The following is a 17,438-nucleotide window of genomic DNA, read 5'->3' as shown; positions in this document are numbered from 1 at the left end:
CCGATTGTAAACTAAAATATTCAATGGATAATGCAAAAATTTCTCATTATTTACAACCACCTATTTCAATGGTCATCTCAGGAGCTATCCTGGGGTATGAAATTTCTGTTTTCTCATTTTCTTTTGAAACCCTTCTCTCTATGGTTTATGCTTTAGCCCAGGTTACGGTAATAAACCCCACGAGGGTGCCTTAATTTAAATAAGGTTCTCCCATGTGAGAGTACCCATTGATGAGTAATCCTCAGTCCTCACCCCAACCCCTACACCCCCCACAAAAAAAGAAAAAAGAAAAATGGAAGAAATTAAAAAAGAAAAAAAGATGAAGAAGCAAATAAGTACTAGAGTCATATATCTTCCATTACAACAATCATAGTAAACAAAACCAATCATCTTTAGGAACTACTTGAAACAAAAAATCCAACCTAAAAAATTTATTTTTTAGGTAAAAACTGAAATGAGGACTCAAATCTTCACTATCACCATATATTCGCCGCAAACATTGATCTTGTACCCTTAGCATCGGTAGATTCTGTACTGCAACTATTTGTATTTTGCTTCATTATACTGCAGAACAAGTGAGCAAATTTCAGTATAACGTACATGCAGCTAGTGGCATTTGATAAAAACAAGTAAATAGTAAATGATATTAAAAGAGGACGATGCTCGCAAAGTTGCAATTGATTTAGACACCCATTGTTTTCTAGTAAATTATCCAAAGTCTTGTAAATTCCCTCAATAGTGGGCTAACACAGGTGAAGATTGTCAAAGAAAAACGACAAGCTTTTCATATACATCCATAGCTGTTGGATGCTGTATTCCGCGTGATGCATCAGGCTCGGTATAAAACTTTAGACTTGGGTGCCTCATGAGTCATGGCTTGCGTTAAGAAAGGAACCTTCGAACAATAGTATCTTTCTGAAATAGTGAATCCCAAAGTATTTATTAAAACACCATGATACAGCCACCACCACATACAATACAAAGTACTTTCCAACAAAAAAGGAAATCTTTTGAAAAAGGCCATTGACATCTTTCCATAGAAAAGTACTCTCTCTTCAACCACAAACATTAAAAGAAACAGAGACTTTTGGAGCACTTCCCACGTGGCCATATCTTTGCCGAAAGATGCAACCTAACCAAGCACATATTACTGACGTGATACATTCAGTTTCAATGGAGTACAACATTGCCACGCCAACAATACTCGCAACAAAAAGTACTGTATACATGAAACTTTTTTTTTTTTGCTTTCTTATATCATTTACACTTTCTAGGCTATTACAAATCAGACTATTTGGTATTGCTGTACAGAAATTGTGAAAGCCCACCTGGCCTGTTAGCTAACTGTAACAATTCTAAAAATGATACAACACCAAACATCCTATACTATCAGTCATTTCCAAATCAAAAGTAAAATGGCATCACTAAAGAAAATACTCAATTATATAGGCAGCTCAGGCTGGTTAAGAACCAACATACTCAGCATCAAACGCCTTGTCTGTGACGTTTAACTATTGTAGCCAACAACTTGTCTCCGGTGGCTATCCTCAGCTTTCGTATAAATTCTTGTCGCCTGACCTTTCTCTCCTGTGATCAAAAGACAAGCAACAATCAAATAAGCCCAAAATTATATAAGTAAAAACAAAGTTACACATATAATCCACATAAAGATTATGTTAAACTTACCCTGAAATCCTTATAGCATTTGTTGATCAATGCCATTTTAGAAGCATCTAAGAACCTTGAAAGTATTGTTATCAGAGCAGGAAAACTCATCCACGGGGTTGTGGGTTTCAGAACATTTGATCTAGGAATATTTGCTTGCAGCAAACCTTGAAAATCTGTGCATTTTAACAAACCAAATAAGAACAAGTTCAATTTAACACCAAATTGCATTAGTAAAATCCAGAAAGATTACAAGACAAAGAATGCAACGTAAGAAGAGCATTGAATTGCTTACGTTTCAAGGAAGGGGCCTTAAAACTTATCATGTAAGTAGGAAAAATGTGAGAGTTCATATAGGCACTCCACACAATGTATCTTCTAGGATCTGCTAGATTGTCGACACCAGAGTCGAATTTCTGAGAACTCGGATGAAATTGGTTGGAACCAGGAGAAACCACTTCCATGTCCCCCAGTATGACCCGGCATAGTAAAATATGCTTTAACCCATATTCATCAACTTCAGAGGATAAAGCACTGTGACATATTAAGAAAACTTATTAGAAAGCAAGACAAATCTACTTTTACTTTAAGAAAGGAATTAGCAAATACAAATCTAATCTTCAAACAACATTAATTAATCTGCCTTTGTTGACTTTTGGTGGGTGGTAGGGATGAAGGCAAATTTGACTTATTAGTTATTACACACTATCACACGTTTGTTCAACACGGTTGACATAATACAACTTCATATACAACACGCAAATTTTATGTTGCTTCCTAACCAAGAAAGAGACATTAAACTAATTAATTAAATAATGGGGGATTTTGTTTTCACTATTCCCAAACACTTAACCGACTTAACATCTAAACTTCCCTCTTAACAACCAAAAAAAAAGGAAAACTTAACTTTTTCCGATTAACTTTAACCACTACAACTACATGTTATATTCAATTAGCCTCCGCAAGAAAGAAAAGAAAAGAAAAGAAAACAGAGGACATTGCACAAGATATGTGAAACAACAAATTTAACATAGAAACTGAAACAAAATTAAAGACTTACTCTTCCATGGGATATTTGGCAGAGGCCAAATAAACACCAACACCATAAGACTGGCCATGTACAGGCTTTCCACAGTGACTGAATCCATGTTTCACGATTTCAACAAGTTCCTCCCTCGTACCACCAAACCATGCATACCTCTCTTGAGCATTGCCACCGCACTTCTCCGCCACAGCCTCCATGAAAAGCCGAAAAGAATCGAACCTTGCTCTCCTCGTCAAACTAGAGGAAGAGTTCTTATGTATTGCCACAACATTGGTTTGCTTAGCCACAGGCGTCATGCCCATGAGAAAACTACCCCTCAATACGTGATGCTCAGGACTCCCTTCTGAAACTTCAACCAATCCATCTCTCTTGAAACCCCAAAAGGGGTCGCAAGGAGGACTTGTTTCATCGGACACTGACCCAGAATCTGAAATTTCGTCATCGTCGATTGTCAAAGAGATTTGGCCTTCAACTTCAATTTGCGCCATCTCTGTTCAACCAAAATTTATACACGCATACAATTAAAACACATATATATAAGATGTAACACACAAAAAAGTAAAAAGGTGGTACAAAATATCAATTGGGCTGGTGTAAAAAAAAATGTTACCTTGACACCAAAAAAAAAAAAAGAAGGTACTAAAAGAGAGAGAAAAAATCTAGAACTTGTTGAAGGAAACGTGAGAAAAAATCTTGAAAGAATTGAGAGAATTTTCTTGAGAAATCAGAACAAAGGAAAAGAAAGGCCTAGCGGTTATTTATAATATATGTGTTTGTCTGTGAGCCTTTAAGAAAACCGCCATGAAAATATCGATATATAATTAAAAATGTCTTTATAAGGCGGTGGAAGCTAAGCCACAAGGCCCACAACCAATGTAGGGTACGGATTCGTGCCGTCGTTGCCAAGTAGAATCGGTTTCTGTTCACGCCTCTTTAACGCCGTAGGAGAATTTAACTCTTTGAAAGAAGTTACTAGAATGCCCCTGAATGTACTATGTCGGTTACTGTCGACTATGTGGTGTTTTGTATATTTTTGGTGTAAAAGTTTATTTATTTATTTACTTTTTTTTGGGAGGCAAGTAAAAAGTTTACTTAGTGATGTGTAAAAAAGTAAATTTGATTTTGGGATTTATTTATTTTATTTTTTTTGAGAAAGAGGAATTTGGGATTGTTTGTTACTTACGCTTACTTTCATCGTAAGTTTTAAGTTTTTTTTTTTATTTATTTTTATTTATTTATAAGAATCGTAAGTTTTAAGTTTAAGGTGTAATTATGCATATATATATATATATATATATATTTTTTTTTTTTCCTTTTTTAAAAAGAAATTATCATGTAACAATTTTTTTTAATATAGAATAATTATTACATTAATTATAAGAAATTAAATTCTATAAAGATATGGTGTAAAACTCAAGTTTCACCGCTCTAATCCTAACATGCCACATCATTATATTATATATTAAAGAATGGTAAGTCATAACAATTTTTTTTTAGAGAGTTTCAACTTATGGTGTTCGCTTCTGATGATTGCTTTTTATCATCAGATCAAGACACCAATCAGTTTTTGGTATAGGTGAGAATTGAACTCCAGATCTCTTATACAACCATAAAGAATTTACCAGTTGAGTTAACTGGAACCCAAAAGTCATAACATCTCTGTCATCAAAAGAAATGTAAACTTTATCTCTTTTTTTTTTTTGTTGTAAATAAGAGTCACGAATAAAAAATGTATAAATATATAATATTATCTAATAACATGATAAATGAGAAATCAATAGTGCTCTTGCAAAATCTAAAGGGTAATTTGACCAAATATATATATAAAATTTCAGCATGGCACATTCATTATTGAAAACTTAAAATTAAGCTTGTTTAGATATTAAGGTCCATTACTAGCCAAAGCCTAAATTCTTTATCTTAAACCATGTTCATTGTCCTGAGACCTAAGTAATTATAATTTTACTTGTAATGACCTTACTTGTAGCGCAAGTAAATTAATCCTAATCCTACTTGTAGTAACCTTACATGCAAGTCAAGTTTTTTAATCTTATTTAGTTTAGGGTAAGCCTAAGTTTTAATCTCATCTCCTTTCCCTTATACATATATATGTGTGTGTATGTTTCTCAAATAAAAAAATAAATAAATTTATTATCATAAATATATAATCATTAGGAACTTTTGTTATATATGTAGCATATAAATTTTAGCAAGCACGTATAATTTGTTAGAATGAACCAAGTTAATTTTAGTTTTGCTTGATATTTCTCTCTCTCCTCTCAATGACACAATCATTAAAGCAATTCTAGTTTTTCTTGAATCATGGCCCTTTATTAGATTCATGCTACATAAGTGTCTTAATCTCATACGACCATTTACAATTCCCTAATTAGTAAATGGGTTGGAAAATTCAGAAATTATCACAAAAACTAGCAAAATAAAGAAATAATAATGATTGTGTTTATTACACACAAGCTGTTACACAATTTTATACACACCCTATTTTTAAATTGAAATCATGCCTTAAAGTCACAATATTAAACTTGAAAATTGTGAGTTCAAGTCATAATTTCAATTCAAAAATAGGATGTGTAAAACTGTGTAATCACTCATGTGCAACAAATGTTATCAAAAGTAAAATGGTCGAAAATTGGGAGTGGGTTGAAAGATTTAGAAATTATCACAAAAACAAGCAAAATAAATAAATAGAGAATGTTATTGCACACAAGCTGTTATACATAGTTTTACACACATTCCATTTTTAAATTAAAACCAGGATTTGAAATTACAATTTTGAACTTGAGAATCATGAATTGAAGTTATAGTTTCTATTTAAAAACAGAGTGTGTGCAAAACTATCTGTAATTGTTTATGTGCAACAAGAATAGTGGAAATTAGGGACCGGAAAACGGGGAGGTACTTATGTTTGGTTTGCTTATTTGCATCACCTAATTCTTATTTTTCACAACTCAATTCCCAAATTTTGTTAGCCCCATCCTATTTCAGTTTGTTTGGGTTAATTTTTAAACTCAAATTTCATAATTCAATACTCAAAAAATTGAGTTTAAGTTGTGGAAACTGAGAACAAACTTTAATTATTCTGACAAACTGACTAGCAACTGTGTTAAATTTGCTTTTATAAGAGAGAGAGAAAAAAAAATCTAAGTTATGAAGTGCCAAACACAAATTGTTATGGGTTAGGAGAAAACTAGGTAACAAATTTGAGTTAAGAGTTATAGATTATGTGTTGTGAATTATGGATAATGAATGATGTGTTATGAGTTATGAATAATGTGATTAATAAATACATTAATTTACCTATCAAAAAGTTGAAACCGACATCTTTTTTATTTTTTTGGAGAATAAACGGCTGAGAAACCGTCATCTATTGGTATTGCTAGTTGTGCATCACGATTTTTTTGTTATATCTTTTATATAAAAATCTTTACCCTCTCCAATGGGTGGATATATGGCTCTGCGCTCAGCACACGGAAATCAAAGAGACTTCAAATATGCGGCCATTATTATTATTATTTTTGGCTTATACCATGGGCATCAACTAAAGAAGAGGAATACGATTTTGATTCTTAGAACTTTAATTTCGTTTATAAAATAATGGATTGTATCAATTAGCCTTAGAACTTTACAAATGGGGAAACAATTTGTACGAATTTGTTAGTTACTTTGGATTAAATATTTGATGATAAGTAAAAGACTTACTGTTATAGGTTAAAAAGTAGATTTTATATATGTTGTCACTATGGAGGAATTATGATTCTCAATGGTTTTTAATGCAACTCCATCATGGAATTTTTATAATTCTATCCTATATTTTGAAATGAGTAGATTATATTTTATCTTGCCATTAATATTTATACAAAATGATAACTATCGTTTTTTTTTTTGGTAAAAATTATTGATGATGTAGTAAAATTTAATCCAACCATTTGAAAATAGATGGATAAGATTTTAGGAATTATAGGGTAGAGTTACTCTAAAAATTCTAAATAACTTTAACCTATATAGGCTTTTTAATAAATAAAAAAAAATACATTGAGTGAATTTGTCCGTATGTCTAGATTACATGAATTAGAGGGTCCAAAATGGTAAGTCCTAGTAACTTTTTGCCTTAAAAAGACATGTTAATAGAAATTTTCTTTTCTTATTAGTAGTTATTCTTTCCTTTCTTTTTCCACAAGCAAACTTCTCATATTTATAGGATTAAGGCTTTGTTTTGAATGTATAAATTGTATCATTCTTCTTTTTCTTTTTTCACTACCAAACTTCTTATATTTATATAATTTTTTTTTTTGGTAATAATTTGATACTTACAATGAGAGAAGGAATTGAACTCTATATAGTGTTCTATGTATATTTCTGTAAAAGAAAAAACACCAAAAAAACGTCAAGTGAGGTACAAAATTATGGGCTATATGATATTTTTTTTAATGGTACAGGTCACAAGAGTCTCCATTCTAACCAACAATGAAATTCAGGAAATATCTCTAAAGCCATAGGCCATTACAGTGGAATTCAGGAATTAACTCTAAAGCCATAGCCCATTGGCCTTTAACTATGTAGTTTTGAGTAACGGCACTCATTGATCATTTGATAGAACTATTGTCTTTCTTGAATGTTTTTGCTTTGTAAAATGGGTATTAGGTGCAGTTGTTGCATCTCAACCATGGTCCCAAGAGGCAAACTACAAAATGTTTATGCAATGAATTTGGGATTGTTTGTTACTTACGCTTACTTTCATCGTAAGTTTTAAGTTTTTTTTTTATAAGAATCGTAAGTTTTAAGTTTAAGGTGTAATCATGCATATATATATATATATATATATATATATATATATATATATATATATATTCTTTTTTTTTTCCTTTTTTAAAAAGAGATTATCATGTAACAATTTTTTTTAATATAGAATAATTATTACATTAATTGTAAGAGATTAAATTTTATAAAGATGTGGTGTAAAACTCAAGTTTCACCACTCTAATCCTAACATGCCACATTATTATATTATATATTAAAGAATGGTAAGTCATAACATCTTTTTTTTTTTTTTTTTTTTAGAGAGTTTCAACTTATGGTGTCCGCTTCTGATGATTGCTTTTTATCATCAGACCAAGACACCAATTAGTTTTTGGTATAGATGGGAATTGAACCCCAGATCTCTTATACAACCATCAAAGACTTTACCAGCTGAGCTAACTGGAACCCACAAGTCATAACATCTCTGTCATCAAAAGAAATGTAAACTTTATCTTTTTTTTTGTAAATAAGAGTCACGTATAAATATATGGATTATGTGTTATGAATTATGGATTATGAATGATGTGTTATGAGTTATGAGTTATGAATAATGTGATTAGCAAAAACATTAATTTACCTATCAAAAAGTTGAAACCGACATCTTTTTTTATTTTTTTGGAGAATAAACGGCTGAGAAACCGACATCTATTGGTATTGCTAGTTGTGCATCACGATTTTTTTGTTATATCTTTTATATAAAAATCTTTACCCTCTCCAATGGGTGGATATATGGCTCTGCGCTCAGCACATGGAAATCAAGGAGACTTCAAATATGCAGCCATTATTATTATTATTTTTGGCTTATACCATGGGCATCAACTAAAGAAGAGGAAAACGATTTTGATTCTTAGAACTTTAATTTCGTTTATAAAATAATGTATTGTATCAATTAGCCTTAGAACTTTACAAATGGGGAAACAATTTGTACGAATTTGTTAGTTACTTTGGATTAAATATTTGATGATAAGTAAAAGACTTATTGTTATAGGTTAAAAAGTAGATTTTATATATGTTGTCACTATGGAGGAATTATGATTCTCAATGGTTTTTAATGCAACTCCCTCATGGAATTTTTATAATTCTATCCTATATTTTGAAATGAGTAGATTATATTTTATCTTGGGGTTAATATTTATACAAAATGATAACTATTGTTTTTTTTTTTTTTTTTTGTAAAAATTATTGATGATGTGGTAAAATTTAATCCAACCATTTGAAAATAGATAAATAAGATTTTAGGAATTATAGGGTAGAGTTACTCTAAAAATTCTAAATAATCCTTAACCTATGTAAGCTTTTTTAATAAAAAAAAAAAAAATACATTGTGTGAAATCGTCCATATGTCTAGATTACATGAACTAGTCGGTCCAAAATGGTAAGTCCCAGTAACTTTTTTCCTTAAAAAGACCTTTTAATAGAAATTTTCTTTTCTTATAAGTAGTTATTCTATCCTTTCTTTTTCCACAAGCAAACTTCTCATATTTACAGGATTAAGGCTTTGTTTTGAATGTATAAATTGCACCATTCTTTCTTTTTCCTTTTTCACTACCAAACTTCTTATATTTATATAATTTTTTTTAATAATAGTTTGATACTTACAATGAGAGAGAAGGAATTGAACTCTACATAGTGTTTTATGTATATTTCTGTAAAAGAAAAAAACACCAAAAAAAGTCAAGTGAGGTACAAAATTATGGGCTATATGATATTTTTTTAATGGTACAGGTCACGAGAGTCTCCATTCTAACCAACAATGAAATTCAGGAAATATCTCTAAAGCCATAGGCCATTACAGTGGATATTAGGAACTACCTCTAAAGCCATATCCCATTGGCCTTATTTATGTAGTTTTGAATAATGGCACTCATTGATAATTTGATATAACTATTGTCTTTCTTGAATGTTTTTGCTTTGTAAAATGGGTATTAGGTGCAGTTGTTGGGGAAATGTGCAGACTAGCGGTGTGAGGGGCATCTATGTAGTAAGTTAGGCAACATTTGAAAGAATAAAGGAAACTAACATCTCGAGTTTTTGAAACTTGAGATCCACATTAAAACTCGAGTCTCAAAGACTCGCTTTGTGCTCGCTGAGGTGGACAAAAATGCCACCTAGATCTCGAGTCTTAAAAACTCGTTTTGCGCAAAATAAAAATCGAGTCTTTAAGACTCGATTTTCTTAGGCAAAAAGTTCTTATCAACGCATAAAAATCAAGTCTTTAAGACTTGATTTTTTTAGGCAAAAAGTTCTTATCAACGCATAGAACTCGAGTCTATAAGACTCGAGTTCCACTAGACAAAATAATAAAAACTCACATAACAACACTCAGCCCGTATTATATAACACACGCTCACAGAGAAACCCAAAAACAGAGCATCCTCAGTAGTCTCTCAGCCTCAATAACTCTCACTCACCCATAACTCTCACACCACATTGCCTCTCACTCTCACAAAACCACATTGTCCACTCTCACTGCTCTTTCCTCTTAGCAAATTCATATCTCAGGTAAGAGTTTGCATAATTTGATTGTCATTGTAGTTGGGTATGTTGTCTATGGGTATGGGTTAAAGAGTTTGGCTATTTATTTTGTAGATAATTAACATAACTTAGTTAATTTACCAATATTGTGAATTATAGAACTTTGTTTTGTTAGTGTTAATTTTTTGAGTATTTATTTGCATAGTTTTTGTTATCAAAATTTTATTCATCAATTTTAGACTTTTATCTTTATCATGATCTTACAAGTTTTTTTGACTTTATTTATCATTGTTTTGGGTATGAAATGGATAGTGAATGAATGGATATGTAATCATGCTCCTTTACCCACCTAGTTCTTTCAGAACCCTTTTAGGCATTATAGGTCACCACACAATGGAGTAATAGATAATTCCGTCTCTTTATCCACTAGGATTGGAAGGTTTACATCTTGGCCTTTAGATATTAATGGGCAATGGGGCACTCTATAAAGTAATGAGTACTTAAAATAATGCTTGCACGGTTTCTATTTTCATTTTTCAATGAAGTTCATTGCTTATAAAAAAAAAAATGTTTACACAGTTTACAAGAACATACTTCGAATTTTCTTCACACAGAGGAATATACAAGCTCCAAATTTCAAATGATACATACCTGTAAGGGAACACGAATTTCCTGCACTCGCGAGGCAAATAAACTCAAGCTGACAGCCAACTCCATGCCCTTTCTTTCTTCACCACCAATTGCTGCATCATCATGATAATCTCCCCGAGTCCATTCTTCCAATGGATCCCAAACAAACACTTCTAGTAACATCAAGAGTATATCTTTATTCTTTCTAAGAACATCAACAACTGCTTCACAACTTGATCTAAAGGTGCCTTCTATTCCAGTCAGCCCTAAAGCTGCTTCTATTGTCTGAGTAAGGCGGAAGGGAACAATCTCTGGAACTTTTAGTCTTTGCCCTTTATCGAAACAAACATTGTAATCAATATGTACTATATCCCCTTTAGAGAAATCTATAAGAATATTATCCAAATGTCTATCCCCCAGACCCAAAATGTGGCCCACCACGCTCATGGCTGCAACACTTCCAGAATACCTAAAATTCAAAATCACAATTAATAGTTGAAATATTTCACAATTTATGATATATATATATATATATATATAAATGAAGAAATTCAAGACCCACTGAGTGCGTGTAATTACCAATAAAAACTCTATAAAAGGAGACATTAATTATATAAAAAAATCACAGTAGAAATTATTAGTGCAAAGTTTATTACCCAACTTACAAAAAATATCATACTAGTTCTCTTCCACGAGTTAGCCTATTAAAAACAAGGAATTTAGATGAAAATCGCTAGCTCATTAGCCTAGAAGTACATGGGATGTCTCTGTGGTGAAGCCCAAGACATTTTGGACTTGATTGAGAGAAGGAGAGAGCAGCCATGGTTGACATTGGAATGACAATTGACCACAATCTAATGGACATAGTCAGCCATTTATTAAAGATGCAACCACAAACACAAAATAATGATGTGCTCAAATGGTACAGTGTCACAATAAGTATATGTGACATCAGATGCTTTAGTGATCCACCATCCCTAATATGTTGTCCAACCTTGGTTATTAGATATGTAAAACTCAAGCATAGTTTATTTATTCAAATAAGATGAGGAAAAAAATGGAAATAATTATTCAGAAACCAATTGGAATATTGGATTGTGAAAAATCATAGCTAAACTAACTGACGAGTTTCCTCTACCCCAGGGAGTTCAAGGCAAGAGCATTTATTTATTTATTTATTTTTGATGACATAGTCGGCAAACCCATTAAGGTTTCTTACAATTATCAGAGCCAAGATGAATTACAAATCTAAGTGGGATAATAAATGGAACTTGGGAACACACAAATGTGCCAGTCAGCAGCAGCAAAGAAACGAAAAGTGCAGCAATTCACAACTTCAAGAAATTTTCAAAATTGTCAAGACAATAAAAATGAAGGGAACATTGAAGGTGTACCTGTAAGGGTATGAGTCCCACCACATCCCATGCACAGATGTATCGTTGATTGGTAAAAGCTGTCCTAAATGGAACCCAGAATCCATAGCCCAGTGAACAAGTAACTTCAGGTCAAGAAACTCTCCAACTCCAAGATCAGATTCTGACCTAACAGAAAACATAGGAATTGCAACACCAGCAGCCCACCATGGCAATTCCTAACAAAATAAATGAATATATTAGAGCCAATAATAAAAGTTCCGCGACAACATAAAATTCACTTACATAGAATCTATGTTTGACAACATACTCGAAACATGCCATCTGAAAGAAAAATGTATCTTGGTTGATTCTTCGAGGAGCCAACAATTAGTTCCCGATTGGGACCAGTTTCTAAAGAAAAGTTTCCTGCTTTGCCATACTTACTATAATTATACGTGGAACAACCGTCAAGGAAAAAAGAGAGATGAACATAAGAGTTGGTAATCATTAGGTAATATGGATAGCAAGCAATAATATACAGATGCCGTATTGAAGATTAAGACACCAAGAAGGATATTTTATTGGTAAATCGACCTTCCGCAGCACACAGTCACCTTGCCAGATTGAATCACCAGCATAGCTAAGTTTAAGCCCATCTTGAACTTTCCATTTCCCCAAATTTATATGGCTACCAATCACATAAACCTGCATGAGTCCAACTTCAATTAATCCTACCAAGAATCAAGGCGACAAAGATAACCAACAGAACTTATAGATAATATCAATTCATATCCAAATAAACAGTAAAATTCTCATTTGGAGAACAGAGTTCATACTGTTGTGTCTTCTTCTATATTTGGGCAGCAAATTCTGAATTGGACGAGGACTGTCTCTGCTGATAACCAGAAGTAAAAAGCGATAAATGACTTTTCAAAAATGACAGTTCACAAACAGAACTTTACATCAGGAATTACTAAAGAACTTTCTCCAAAAAAAAAAAAAAGGAATTACTAAAGAACTCAAACTACATCCAATTACCTTCCTCATCCAGCTTATTCTGAATGACTCCTAGAGGTGTCTCTACGTTCAAAGACCAACTTCGGTTAAAATTTACATTTTTGAATGCACTTCTAAAAGGGAATCTGGATTTTATAATAACAGATATTTGTTAATGTCAAGAAACAAACAGTTTCCACAATGAGCAAATCATATAGCAACCCGAGGAAAAAAGAAATATGTCACTCCTTTTCCTCTTTTACAAGTAAAAAATATTTCTGCCACTCCATTTGATTCCTGAAAATAACGAGGATCCAAAAAATTTTTGAAACAAAAAAACCAAACTTTAGAACCATATGGGGTGTGAGTGGTTGTCATGTGAGAGGCTCTCCTGTCTTTTCGTTGTAAGCAACCAAAGAGTATAGATAAGTAGAACAGAACAGTAACTGAAATACGGAGTTTGAAACCATAACATTGCACATTGATACAAGCATGTTCTAAAATACAGAGTTTGAACAGATAGTATGCATTGTCCAGTACATGGCAACATAATTACTTGGATATTTTACATGCCAAAAACAAGTCATATAACATTATCTCTGTAACAAACCCTTTTTCAAGGTTCACCAATTTTGCGTTTTTTAACCCTCGTGTAATGTTTGGGTGGGGGAGAAGGCTGCGGGGCATCATCCTTAGGCTCATCATTGTGCTGCAAAGACATTAGATGCATACAATTAATATTCGATGTAATGATAAGAAAAAGTAAACTGCAAAATTGGCCTATACATCGTAATTAATGGTATCGTACCATAGAACTACCTTTGTGTCCTATTTTGTGTTCACATGTCCCACAAGTGGGAGCTCTTCTAGCACGTTGCGGTCTACCTCGTGGGGGTGAGGGCTGATGAGGGAGATGCTCGTCCGGTACATCAGTATCTGGCTGTAGAGTGTCAATCCCAACCGGAGGTCCTAGAGGGTCAGATGAGGATGAGGTAGGTGGGTAATGATGCTCTGTGTAGAGGCCAGGAGTAGGGATCATTGTCATGGGTTCAGTACGGGGTGGGTCTATGGGCAAAGTGGGTGCACTGGAGCTGGTGGATGGGTTTAAGGGTGTCTCAAGGTGCATAGGAGGGGTCAACTGAGAATGAATACCGAGATCGAAACTGGGCTTCGAAGGTGGGGTAGGTGAAGGGACCTTTGGCTGAGGAGATGCATCTACCATGGGTGAAGGGACCTCGGACTAAGGAGATGCATCTGGGATGGGTGGAGGGACCTCGGGCTGGGGAGATGCGTGCGGGATGGGTGCAGGTATCTCAGGACTACTTACAACCCAAGGGGTTATTGCACATCGACCACGACCCCTAGCTGCACTTGTGCTTCGGCTTGCTGTAGCTGGCCGACTATGGCCTCTAGCTGCACTTGTGCTTCGGCTTGCTGTAGTAGGCCGACCATGGCCCCTAGCTGCACTTCTGCTTGGGCTTGCTGTAGCAGGCCGACCACAGCCCCTAGCTGCACTTGTGCTTGGGCTTGTAGTAGCCCGCTGAGCACGGGTCGGTGTACTTACGGGTGCTGCGCTTATGCTTGGGGTTGCAGTAGTTGCTGATTCAGTCTCATGCCCATTGTTTGCTTGCCCATTTGCTGCAGGACCACCACGAAGCCCAGCTAGATCATTTAGGACACGTCAGACATGGTTGTGTGCTCGGCTGCCTACAGGAAGCATCTCCAACAGCGCTAAATGGCTTTCAATCTAAAACTGAGAAAGAACCAGTACAATCAGATGTGAGACATTTACGTATCAATTGTAGAATGGATAATATAGTACTTATTAATCTACTAAAATACTCAACTAAGAACTAAAAGTGTTATTAGAATACTATATGTAATAGGAAGTCTTTTTAATTGGAGGTTAGTCAGATCAAACCAGCTTTGCTGAAAAAAGAAATCAATTGATTTTATGGTCCTACATGTACTGAAGAAAAAATGAAGTAGACAATAAATCTAATTAGAACACATTACCGATATATCTAATTTTGCGCTGTTGCGGTCGACATACTTTCAAGTGACCGAACGGTACTAGCGGTAATAGTCATGATCACGAGGCATCTCACCAGTCTGAGGAGGTGCATGGCAAAGTCGTTGTTGTCTCATATCCCATGTAAGGATATATGGTCCATGCTCCTCCCTCCAATTCTTTTCCACCTTCCCACGCAAGTTTATTCTATGCAGTCTTTCATCGTACACAACATGGTCGGGTCGCTCTTGCTTCAACCCAAACTGACGAAGGACACGATCTGGGTGGTGTATCTCTACTATGCAAAAACACACAAGTGGCACCGTTGCCGTCCATGTATCCCTCCCTGCAATGCAAAAGTCAGGAAGGTGGCTGAAGTCTGCCTCGTATGGCTGTCACACAATCTACAATAGAAACAAAAAACAATTATCATAACATCAAGGAATGTGAAACAAGGGAGAATACATAGATAAAGGAAAAAACAAAATTTAAAATAGAAGATATGTTAAAGGATGAAGCAATCATATTCTTAAGGAAAATTAACATAACCAAACAGAATTTTTGTACACTATTACTTGGTCCGGCTGCATTCTAACTAATTGCTCGTGATAGTGGATCAAGGCCATGCCGGATGACCTACTCTTTGAGCTTGGCACCCGCACCCACCTACAGTTACGAGCGAATAACATAAGATAAGATAATACCCATGTTATAGTTACTAAGAAGAGTACATTGCAGAACACACTAAATATCAGGAAAATACTTACTTAAATGCAAGTGGAGCATATGGCCATGGGCCACAATCACATCCAGGTGGGGGCTCTATCCTTGGGCACAAGAATGGTAACCTTGCCCATGCCCAATATTGGACCAATGTGCATGCCCCACCAATCTGCGATGCCCTTTTCCTCGCTTGACCGACACAACTCTCTGGACAACCGGGCCAAGCAACCACTACCCCAACTATACTGTGGCGGATCACGAAGGTCACGCAGGAACGCCAAGAACATCAGATGCACCCTATCTCCTGACTTGTCCATGAAAAGCTTATCCCTTAGCAGCGCTAAAATATAGCACCGGGCATACTGGTGTATTTGCATCTCCGTTGCGTCATGAGGCAGTGGCGCTGCAATAGCATCAACAAGGCGGCTGATGAGAATTCTTCGCCCCACCAAAGTTTTGTTGTCATTCGCCGGAGTAAAACCAAGCAACTCCATGCACAGATCTCGCCATTTCCCATCCACCACAGAAGTCGGCCCAACCAAGACCTCACCATCTATAGGAAGCCCGAAAATGACCTCCACATCTTGTAGGGTGATTGACATCTCACCATGTGGAAGATGGATGAGTCTCCGGCTGCCATTGCTCAACTAGGGCCGATTTTAGGCAATGATCTATTTCTCTAGAAGGGGCCCTAAACAATCCTTCCAGCCTTAGCAACTTGATAATGTCAATCACCCGAATATCTCCCATCTTAATGTTTGCCATCTCCTTAGTGCGACCACGGCACGTAAGTGGGCCCGGGTCCTGCAAAATCGATAAAAATTATAGCAGTTGTTACAACTACAAATACAACTTTGAAAGAACTTGCTAACTAAAAGTCAAAGACAACGTAAAAATTAAAGCAGTTGTTAGAACTAGATATTTCACCTCGCCATTCCAAATGTCCTCTGATCGATGATATCGTTGTCGCGTCAACAATGACTCATCAAGCGGACCAGGGTGCAAGATCTGTGGCTCGTCATCGATTCGAGGCTCCATGCTGCAAAGAGTGCTATTGTGAGATCATTAATAGTGTGGGAGCAAAGGAATGCTATTCTATATGCAAGGAAAATCTATACTAAAGAGCAGCTTATTGACATTATTTAAAAAAGGATGCTAAAAGAATGGAAAGCAAGAAGAAGTACATCTATAACTCAGGATTAAATAGAGTACTTTGCTGTAATTGGGGATTCAATCCATCCTTGATCTTTGTTGTTCCTATGTAATTGGTAAGTTATTTTTAAAGATAATACCTCAAAACAAGTGGAATCGTTTATTTCTCTAGCCTTTTCTGACACACACATACACATGTAATATGCAAATTAGTTAGAGTCGGCTGTATGTTTTTTTTCCCTCCATTCTACTCTACCTAAAGTCATACTCTTTGCTACTCCCTTAATTGACATGCTCTTTTTTTATTATTTCTACTAATGTGAGTTGTGGTCTTTTTCTACCTTTTTTTGTTCCCTCAACTTGGATCAACTCACTCTTTTTTGCTAGTGCATTAGTTGTTATCCTTTGAACATGACCTCACCATCCTAAGTGACTCTCCCTCATCTTTTCATCAATAGGGGCTTCCACTTTCTTTAAGCAATTTCCTCATTTCAAATATTATCTTTCCTTATATGTCCACTTATCCATCTTAGCACTCTCATTTCAGCTACACCCATTTTAATAAGAT

The 17,438-nt window shown here is 34.8% G+C and overlaps 2 protein-coding genes across 2 annotated transcripts; both read right to left on the bottom strand.

Moving 5' to 3' along the window:
* Positions 1–295: 295 nt before the first annotated feature.
* On the bottom strand, positions 296–3,232 carry LOC142630056 (putative inactive poly [ADP-ribose] polymerase SRO2). The gene is made up of 5 exons (XM_075804130.1): positions 2,726–3,232; positions 1,961–2,199; positions 1,687–1,841; positions 1,480–1,587; positions 296–564 (listed from the first exon to the last, which is right to left on the bottom strand). The coding sequence occupies exons 1-4, from the start codon at positions 3,196–3,198 to the stop codon at positions 1,486–1,488; spliced, it is 969 nt and encodes a 322-aa protein (XP_075660245.1). The 5' UTR covers positions 3,199–3,232; the 3' UTR covers positions 296–564; positions 1,480–1,485.
* Positions 3,233–10,613: 7,381 nt separating this feature from the next.
* On the bottom strand, positions 10,614–12,496 carry LOC142629078 (4-alpha-glucanotransferase DPE2-like). Its single transcript, XM_075803069.1, has 3 exons — positions 12,317–12,496; positions 12,028–12,224; positions 10,614–11,102 (listed from the first exon to the last, which is right to left on the bottom strand). Exons 1-3 carry the CDS (start codon positions 12,494–12,496, stop codon positions 10,640–10,642), a joined length of 840 nt encoding a protein of 279 aa, XP_075659184.1. The 3' UTR covers positions 10,614–10,639.
* Between the last annotated feature and the right edge of the window lie 4,942 nt (positions 12,497–17,438).

The sequence above is a fragment of the Castanea sativa genome, chromosome 3 (assembly GCF_040712315.1).
Source record: "Castanea sativa cultivar Marrone di Chiusa Pesio chromosome 3, ASM4071231v1".
NCBI lineage: Eukaryota > Viridiplantae > Streptophyta > Magnoliopsida > Fagales > Fagaceae > Castanea > Castanea sativa.
This window is presented reverse-complemented; position numbering and strand designations above follow the sequence as displayed.

Bases quoted from the DNA above. Each gene is read 5' to 3' on its own strand.
- LOC142630056 (XM_075804130.1), bottom strand. From the start codon at position 3,198: ATGGCGCAAATTGAAGTTGAAGGCCAAATCTCTTTGACAATCGACGAT. The intron at 2,200-2,725 runs GTAAGTCTTTAA...AATATGTCACAG, and splicing joins GCCAAATATCCCATGGAAGA to TGCTTTATCCTCTGAAGTTG. The intron at 1,842-1,960 runs GTAAGCAATTCA...TAAAATGCACAG, and splicing joins TAAGGCCCCTTCCTTGAAAC to ATTTTCAAGGTTTGCTGCAA.
- LOC142629078 (XM_075803069.1), bottom strand. From the start codon at position 12,496: ATGATTACCAACTCTTATGTTCATCTCTCTTTTTTCCTTGACGGTTGT. The intron at 12,225-12,316 runs GTATGTTGTCAA...TTATTTTGTTAG, and splicing joins TTTCAGATGGCATGTTTCGA to GAATTGCCATGGTGGGCTGC. The intron at 11,103-12,027 runs GTACACCTTCAA...TTTGAATTTTAG, and splicing joins TGGGACTCATACCCTTACAG to GTATTCTGGAAGTGTTGCAG.